Genomic DNA, 9,901 nt, shown 5'->3' with positions numbered 1-9,901 from the left:
GTTTTTTATATAAAACAGAATCATAGGACATGATATAATTTGGGGTTTTGAGAATCTCTACTGTTAGACTGTGGAGACAGGAAAGTGACATCAGTACTTGGCATCAGAAAAACGGCCACTACCATTTGAAAACAAAAATGACTGAAAAAATAGCTTTTTCATTTAATTTTTAAGTTTTCATTTTTATGAGAGAGACAGAAGGTTAAACAGCACTCATTATGCAGATTTAAAGCAAATCAAGCTTTAAGCTTGTGATTTTATGGTAAAAAAAAAACAAAAACTTATGTTGCGATTGTTTATTTGCTAATTTTCTATTTCTTATGTCAATGTTTTCAATTCTAAAAGATGCATTTTCAATTCCATAGCTCATTATTTGTTTTTTGATGACATTGTTTTTTTCAATTTCAGTGTCATGTTTTTGAAAGCACCCCATTTTTTCAATGCCAACATTTTTTTCCCATTGCCACATTATAAATTTGTTTTCTTGGTACATATACTACAATGAATTTTTTTCTAACAAAATCCATGAAAATAATGAGTACACCATTGTATTAATGGCGCAGAGGGATGAAGTTTATAATTGAAAATGTGCCTGTAAAGGAATAAACTTAATTTATTTTGCTTTAGGCAACTCTTGAACATAGTATGAGTCATAGTTAACATTGGTGTTAATAGGAAATCGGAAGTTGATTAAATTGTTTTATATTGTGCATTATTCTATTAGTTTGTGCGGCTTGGTAAACATACCATGCACCATGTAATTGAAATAATTGTACAACGTCTGCTGTAAAATGATTTTATTTATCATTATTAAATGTTCAAGACGTTCCTTCCACTGTAATTATACATTTAGCCACTGGGTGGCAGTGTTGTGTACCTTTTGCCCATTGGGACAGTTGGTGATGGCTGGTGAATTTAAATTAGACGAATCCTTGTCTGAACAATGGTTCCTTAAATAGTGACAATTGAAGTGCCAAAACTGAATCAGTTTCATTGATGCGCACCGATTGTCTGTCAAAGATTAATGTTGTCTCCACCATTGTGAGTACTTTTTAAAAGGCATTTTAAAGAGTAAATGAAAGTTCCCTCTAAGGTGCCGCCCCTTCGGCCGAGAAAACATTCAAGTGTCCTATATGGTGACATTTTACCATATGGAATATGAAGCCTGTATGCGCCTGTATGAAGTACTGTATGCGCCCCTACACTCGAGTAAATGGACACTCTAGGTGTCCCTATGGTACAATTAGAAAAAAAGCCTTCAATACAGGTGAGCTCTGGAAAGCTGGCAACATGAGTGCACGCTTAAAACAGCGCACGCCCCGAGACCATGACTGAAACCAGGTGGCATGATGGTTCAGAACTCCCTTCCGCCGCTGCCATCACAGGTTCAAGTCCGGAGTTTCCCCTCCTGTTCCTTTAGTGAAACGATTGGAGGAGACAATGGAGACTCAGTGGCTCAATGAGATAAGCTGCCATAGGCAGGGTTGAACGCTCAGTGAGCTTTTGTAAGGTGGCACCGGGATAACCACTGTTGACGTTGAAGGTGACCAAGTGCCATGATGGTGTCATTCTCACGGACCCCAAAGAGGTCCGTGGATGTGTCACAGGTTCAAGTCCTGATTTCGCATTCCAAGTCACCACTGAGGAGATGATCCCCCCTCTCGGCGAGACTCGGTGGCTCAAACAGATAAAGCGCAGTATGGCGACTTGCACGTTGGAGGCCTATAAGGCGTGAAGCCACGTGGGCTTTTTAAAACCTGGCATCCCGAGGACGCGCCGGCACCTCGTAAAACATGTACGTTGGTCATACAGCCGTTGTGTGATCCAGATGATCAGAGTGTCGGCTGGCAGATGGACCAGGTTCTGACCTCATCTTTAATAGTAACCCTCATGTCAAGAGGAGCCAGTGAAGATCATCAGAGAAGGTGTAAAAGTCCAGGTCCCTGTGGCGTGGCAAGTTCAAGTCCTGGGTTTCCCATCGAGGTCCCTTCGATCAGGCGATCGGAGGAGATGACCGCACTCATTAAGACCTGGTGGCTCAAAGGGATAAGCTGCGATGTGAGGACTTGAGAGATCTTTTAGAAGCCCGGCACCCAGGCGCACTCAACCGGAGAACAGGGCTGATGGTGAAGGCGACCAGGGGCCTGTGCTACGAAGCAAGTTCAGCAATACACAGGATATCTCTGAGATTGTGATTTGCCCTTTTGGAGGTGGCCGCTCGAAGCCCCAGATCGGGACGGGGGTGGGTGGGGGTCGAGAAGGAGAGACGGGAGTGCACAGAGCAGCAGCCAGAAACACACCAATTTTACCTTTGTTCCCTAGCTTTTAAATATATTTCTTATTTAAATTCTGCTTTAATTTGTTTTTCTGTTAAGGTGACGAAGAATCAAATTTTTAAAAAATGTATAATCCTTCCCCGCGCACGGTGTGGCGTCGTTTCCGGTGCCACTTCCACAAGGACGGCAAGATTCCCGATCTCAGGACGGAAAGCCGTGTGGTGTGAACAGTGCAGCGATCCGACCACTTCAAACGTCCCGTCGCGCGTGGCCTCAGCCGCGTCACATCGATGGTTATGGACTTGTTCAGCCGGCCCCGGGGTTTTCCCAACCGAGCGTAAAAGGGTCGGTGTTTGCACCGCGCGACCTGTCGCACACATGGCCAAACCGTGATCCAGGCTTGAAGCAGCACAGCCGCTGCTGCCAAGTGTGGGAAGGAAATGTGCGAGACGGCGTCAATATCACTCCCCCGCCGCCAAGGCATCAATCCCGTTAAAGGATTGTTGTGATACGACGACACCGTTTGGGCCTCGTTCTGCTGCAACCCCGGCGGTGTTAAACGGTAAAAAGGATCATTGAAACCCGTCAGTTTGCAAATGGTGTGAGGTCAACAATTACAAGGCCGTGGTGCTGAAATCAGTCTCTGTTTTGGGATGATATCGGTACACAAATGGCATTGAAATCGCTTGGAGCCAACAGGGAGCAAAAAATGTAAATAAGCGAGGGGGGCCGGAGGCCATGGGGCTCCACCCCTGTCGAGGAGCCGGCCCTCTCCAATCATCAGGGTCCCCCACCCCTGGGGCGGAAGGTGGGGGTATCATCGGACCCTTGGTGGAACCGACGGTTCCCGTCACGGAAAATGCGGGCAGGGCGCGTTTCAGCGAGTCAACGTTAAAATTCTGGGGTCGCTCGTAAAACATAATTATACGATAAAAACCATCCTCGCGGGAGAAGGCGGTAAGATGGATTTTACTTCCTCTGCAGTTGGCGGGGCGGACGCGGCCGCCGCCGCCGCCGCCCCCCCCCACTTACACGCCGCCCTCCCACACAGTGGCGTACGCTGGCAAGTCGTCCGGGGTTGCTGAGCGCGGGTGAAATAGAGCGTTCACATTTGTACATTTCTCAGGTGGAAGCCCCAGATGACCAAGAGACATTGTCCGTCGGCTCGGAGGGGACTTTTTGGGGGGGCTACGGTTAAGTCCTTTATTTAAAGATTTTTTTTTCCCAGCTTTTTCCAATGTGCCCATCTTGACACACGTGTGGCTACTCGGCTGTCATGCCCATGGCCTCCACTTCTCTCCCAAGAGGATCACGAGTGGGAGGAGAATGCACCAAAGCCACGTCTGCATCCTGCAAAGGGACAACGCTTCACTCAGCGCAGCGGACGTCAGGTCTCTACGCAGGAGGACGTCAGAACCCGGGATCGAGTGCAAAACGATTCTCATCAAAGGTGTAGCCGGAGGTGGAGGAACCGGAGGAGAAAAAGAGGGTATGTCACCAGCGTGGATTGTTTCCAGGCACGGGTAACAATTAATCTAAAGTTGAGAGAATGAAAAATAATTGAAAAAGGAAAATGGGCATTTTTCTCATTTACAAAGACTTGAAAATGGGAAAAATGCCTGTTGTTGTGGTTGTTTTATTTTGGGGTTTTTCCCCCCAAAAATGCCATGTAGCCTCTCTCTCAGGCAGTGGAGTGGTGGAGGGTGGTGGGGTCCACAGCACGGGGGGTTTGCTGGCTGACAGGAGGGGCTCTCCTATTCCGTACGGATGCTGTTGTGAAGCAGTCTGGGGCCACTCTGGGCCCCCGTAGGCAGCTGGAGCGGGCTTTCAGTATTCCAAAAATCATTTCTCTCCCGACCCTTGTTTTGGCAGGGGCCCCGTTGAATTCATCTTGTGGCCCCTGCATTTGGGTCAGGATAGGGGCTCATTAAAAAGGGGCTGGCATGCACACCCTCTGAAAAAACGCCCTGAAGATAAAAAAGCGACATCAGGAAGCAAAAAATGGCACGTGATGTACAGTTGCCTTACCTTGCTCTAATCTGCGGCACGGTGCCGACGCCCTAAAGATCCGTGCGTCGCGGAGCAGCGGGGCGCTTTGCCTGGACGCTGGCGATGGTCACGAGTCATCTGCGCGAGCGTTTGGGCTGAAGGATACTTCCACAAGGTATACATCCAGGCTCCTGAGTTTCCTGCAAACCCTGGTGTCCGTGCAGGCGAGAGTCCTTATCCATCCCTCACCTCAACCTCGATACTGTGGAATGACTCGAGGCTGCTCCGGCACCCGCACCCTTGCCCCTTGATGTCCTGGTGACCCTTCTTATCAGTCGCGTTTTTGTTTAGCGTGAATGGGAATCGAGGTGTTGTTTTTTGTTGTTTATTTTAAAAAGAAGCAACATTCATGTGTTTTCTCAAACTAATATATCTTAACCTCACAATTATTATTATTATTTTTTTGTAAATTTGCACTTTTTGTCAACAAGGTTCAAGTTGATGTTGAACCACAAGGCAGTTGATTATAGGCAGATAAAGGGGAGTCGCCCCAAAAGGGCCTTGCCACTAAAATTCCAGGGGACCACCGGTCTAACTTATTTTCCCAACATCACAACCAACAGAGAGAACATTGAAAACCTTCCTTGTTCAAAACCTTAGTGATGGAGAATAGTGGTGTGATTATTTATTGATGGCTATTACTTACTTATGCAAATATGTAGGCCAACAGAGTCATTAATAATAAACACTCAGCACAAGCTGCTGCAAGGTTTATGTATACTTTATGTAGATACACGTAATGTACAACGTGACTAATCTTTTACAGAGAATATAAAAGTTAACGTTACTATAGCCCTCACAGGGCGGCAGAAGTTATATTCTACCCTTCGTTTTATCTTCCATCACATAGAAAACTACTGATTTTTTTTGACATCATTATGATTGACATTACCATTCTCATCAACATCATTAAAAAACAACAACATCGTTTTCATCATCAGAATTGACAACTGCTGTCAGTCCTTCGCGGTGATATTAAAATCATCGTCATCGGTAACCATACATCATAATTACCCCCATCGTTCCACATCTCCTCCCATCGCCCACCCGGGGATTCGCTTTAAAAAGTCATCACAGTTATATCGCATCCAACAGCACATGTACCTTCATCACGGTCTTCAGCACCGTCGCCATCGCCTTCATCGTTTGATTTTTATTTTTTTTAATATTATGTTTAAGGCTTTAGTATAGAAGACCCCAAACGTCAGCTGATGCAAAGTCAGGCTCCAACATATCACACAGAGTGCATACACCATCAACAGAAATAAAAGACCCAAAACATATACATTATATACACGTACATAACTTAAGCATATACCGTTGAACATTTACGGGTAGCATAAACTATTTCACAAATGAAAATAAATACAAAAAAAAAAAGATAGGAGGTTATATATTTTCCAAAGAGGAACACAAAAATGTAAAAAAAACAAAAAACAAAAAAACAGAAGCAAGCGAGGATCTTTTAGGAAATTACAAACCCAAAATGCGTACGGGATCACAGCGATACAGCGAGCGGCCGACGTGTCTAGGCCTTCAGAGACGCAAGAAGAGCTTAATCTGACTGGTTCCCTATTGGGGGCGTTGGGCGGGCACAGGAAACAGGGCCTGCTCGCCGGGCCCCCCTCTGCCGGGACAACAGGCCCGTTGGAAAGCACTACGATCAGTTTTTTGGGGGGCGGTACGGTGATTTTAGGGGCCGGTGCGGAGCGCTGGCGTTTTCCAGCTCCGCCGGTTAAAACATGCATCTCTAAGGTTAAGCAATGAGGTAATATCAAGGAAACGTCTGGTCCCCGTGTGGGAATCGTCTGGTGCAGAAATTCAATGCATTGCAGTCATTGGATCAACCTAAAACAACTGCTTTTTTACTTAGAAAGACCCATATAGATTTTTAACTTACACAGAACTTAAAAGTTGCACCGTAAATTCTCAACCTCAAGCCGAGAACACCTCAGAAACGGAGGCTCAGCAAATTAAAGCGGTGGTTTTGAGTTCATCCAGCGCCTTCAAATCAGTTCTTCTTTTCATTCGCGGTGCTTCAAAATGAGACGCCGACCGAAAGACGGGACGCTGGAAAAACTCCTCGTAGTGCCTTGAGCTACAAACACAGAATTTAAAGTAAGCACATTTCAATAAACACGCAAAATCAGCCCAGCTGACTCCCGACTAGAAGCGGAGCGCAGCGTCGACCTTGCCGGGCACCGGTCGACCGGCATCTCCCTTCTGAGCAGCGGGGCCGGAGGCGAGCGGCAGAGTGAGGGGCCCGAGCGGCAGAGTGAGGGGCCCGAGTGGCGGAGGCTGGACAGGCTGCCTGCAGGCGGAGGAGGACGCTCACGTTTCATTAGCTTCAGGATAAAATTGTCATTCAGTTTTTAGGCCGAATTTGGTTCTTATTCAGTAACTATGGCAGGCCAGCACGAGGGACAGATACACCTGGCGCAGGGCAGCGGTCACTAACGTGCAGCGCTAGATGATGCTATGATATGTTATTAGAACGGTTAATTTTTTTGGAGTGAATCCAACCGGGACCTTTTTTGTTTTCCCTCCACAGAACCTCCGACAGGTTAGTACAAAGGATCGTCCTGGATTCCTCTCCACAGGTAAGTGTGAAGGTGAGTATGAAGTGAGGACGGGTTGGGTACCGGGTTCCGCGGTAGGTTTGGGATTCCGTAACCAAAACGCCAGGTGCAGAAGAGTTGGGCTCTTTTTGACAGAAACAAATAAACAGAAAAAAAGGCTTCATCGGGGGTGGGGGATCGAAAGCCTCTTCAAGGGCCTGCAGACGCCCTGTGAGCCGCTCTCCACCTCCCGGTCCCACCGCCGCCGCCACCGCCACCTTTCTCTCCGCCCTGACATTCATCCCCTCGGAGGGAAATGCGTTGCCCCTCCGTAGAAAACGTACAGACAACAACGTCTGATTTCTAGCCCTGAATGTGCAGACACAATCGTTTGGTGAAATGGGCGGCGACGGGGGAGGGGGGGCGCGCCACAAACACACCGAATGCCGACAGATGCTCAGCATGTACACACACACACACACGCACGCACGCACGCACGCACGCGCGCGCACACACACACACACACGCGCGCGCACACACACACGCGCGCGCACACACACGCGCGCGGCGCAGACTTCGGTCTGGAACATGCATGTGCCCCCAGACAAAGAAAAAAATGGCAGTTGTGCTTCTTCCGGGTCGTTCGGCAAAAAAGCGGCAGAAGACGCCCGGCGGAAGAACGACAAGGAGACGAGCCGGGGAGCCCTGGAGACAGACGCAGGATCTCGTTTGGTTTCTTTCCGCGATAAATGGGCCGTCAACTTTCCTTCAAAGAAAAAAAACAAAAAAACAAAAAAACAAAAAGAAAACCCAAGCGGCTGATTGCAGGGATCACCTTTCGCCGCGTTTTCTTCCGTCTTTCGAGGAAGTAAAATCTCTCTCACCGCGTCATCGCTTGGTCGATTATTATGTTTAGCTTTTTTTTTTTTTTTGACACAGATTTTGTTGGTTGCTCTAATTTTATTTGAAAATTGCCTGGATTGTCGAGAACGGTGACAACCGTAAAATCTGAGCAGGATTCGAAGCTTAACCACTACGCGATAGTGTTTATAAAAAAAAATTTAAAAATAATTTAACCGTCGGCTCATCCATTTGTGAGCTCCCCACATAAAAAGCCACCAGACTGAGGGCATCAGAGTCTCTGAAAGTCAAATTTCTCAGATTTTCCAGATTTCTCCCTGCTCTGGTCTGGAAAATCCCCCTCCGCCTGAGGTCTCCAGGTTGGGCGGCGTCCCGGGCAGGATTCCACCGCTCTCAGATATTTTCCGCCGGCTTCAGGGGGTCCCAGCCTGGACGGGTGTGTTGTGTTGTGTTGTGTTGTGTTGTGTTGTGTGTGCGGGGCGGGGGGGGGGTTGAAGGGCGGAGAAGACGGCCCCCCCTTCACTTCTTGTTGGCGATGCGCCGCTTCCTGGTGGCCAGCATGTCGTAGAAGGGGTCTCTGCTGATGCTGGCCCTGGAGAAGCCAATCAAAGGACAGCGAGTAAGTTAATAAGGAGGCCACGCCGGATGAGGGTCTCCAGCAACTTTGATATGGAAATTGCCGCGTTTACCCAAACGCCCTGATGACTGGATCAAGAAAATCGGCGTGGGGGTGCAATGACCTAGTTTGGTTTCCATGGTTTCTGAGGAGAACCGCTGGCGCACACACACACACACACACACACACACACAGAGTTTTTCTTGGTACCCTGGTTCCATCCCAGTGAGTTTCCCTCGAAACTCTCACTGATTCCCCCACTCCACAACTGACACGCACACACACACACACACACACACACACACACACACACACACACACACACACACACACACACACACACACACACACACACACACACACACACACACTATCGCCCGTGCCATGTTGCAGTGTGTGTGGATGTGATTGGGCTAAAACGACGGGCCAGAAGCGCTCCGACCCCCATCCCCGCCCGCGCATATCTCCAATTCCCTTCGCGCCGCCACACGCCGCGGAGCCGGGCCGTGCACCGCCACTGCCTCTCCTCTTTCCTTCTTTCTTAGCACTCACTGTCCTTCGCCACCAAGAGCAACGACTGCACTGCGGGCCGCTTCCTTGGAGGAGTTCCCGGAGCGTTGGGCGCCATCAAAACCCACCACGCGCCGCATTGGCAGACGTCACGCACGCCCCCTTTTCCTGACCGACCTCGATGCCACCCCCCGCCCCATCACAACCCCACATCCCCCCGCCCCAAATCTAACTATGACGCTGTGACTGGAGAGGAGCCAGCAAAGTGCTGGACGTGGCACCATCTCTGCTTCAGCGAGAAGAAGGATTTCCATAAAAAGCCTTTCATCCCCCCCGGACCCCGGGTCCTGGCGGACCCCTCTGGTGAGGCGCATGGCGCCGCTCTGTAAACCCGTCTATTGGTGTGTGTGCGCATGTGTGTGTGTGTGTGTGTGTGCCCGCACGGCTCTCCCCCCGGGGTGCTATGAGCGGTGACTAATCCCCCGACGCCCCCCCTTCCCCCCCGCACGGAGCGGGAGTGACGGGGGGGTAGCGCTGCACTACGCCACGGGGGATCCAGCGCCGATCCGCTGAGGCCGAGCGGCTTTGACTTTTTTGACAATTACACAGAAGCTGCGAGCCACGAAAGACACTGCAGGGGGAGGAAAAACAACAACAACAACAACAACAACAACAACCCTCCACCTTGCGACACCTTCCATCATCCATGTCGGCGTCTTTGAAATCCCGCCGCGATGGGACACATACAGGTTGCTCCTCTAGGTGAGCTGGTCAGAAGGTTTATAACTTGATCGGCAGCGTTTGGCGGATCTCCTTCCAGCGGGTTGGGGCGATCGACGAGGTGAGAAAGTCGCCAGAGGATCGATTTAAGACTGACGCTGTGCCGACCGGGGTCGACTCCCGAGGAATCGCGACAATAAGGGTTAGGGTTGAAAAAAAAGGAACAAAAAAAACAAAACACCAGAGTTTGTCTTTTTAGAGAAGACGCGACGGGAGGCGCGGGCGCGGCGCGTGTACAACCCCCCCCCCCC

At 49.3% G+C, this 9,901-nt stretch overlaps 1 protein-coding gene across 1 annotated transcript in view; it reads right to left on the bottom strand.

Annotated features, from left to right (window-relative positions):
* Window positions 1-7,486: 7,486 nt before the first annotated feature.
* Window positions 7,487-9,901, bottom strand: part of cyth3b (cytohesin 3b) — a 14,909-nt gene continuing 12,494 nt past the window's right edge. Inside the window, exon 12 of the mRNA XM_080009600.1 lies at window positions 7,487-8,336. Within this exon, the coding sequence (XP_079865726.1) occupies window positions 8,264-8,336 (73 nt within the window). The 3' untranslated portion in view covers window positions 7,487-8,263. The remainder of the gene's footprint in view (window positions 8,337-9,901) is intronic.

This window comes from Zeus faber (assembly GCF_960531495.2).
Source record: "Zeus faber genome assembly, chromosome: 11".
Classification (NCBI taxonomy): Eukaryota; Metazoa; Chordata; class Actinopteri; order Zeiformes; family Zeidae; genus Zeus; species Zeus faber.
Note: the sequence above shows the minus strand (reverse complement) of the source record. Positions and strands in the feature narration are given on the sequence as shown.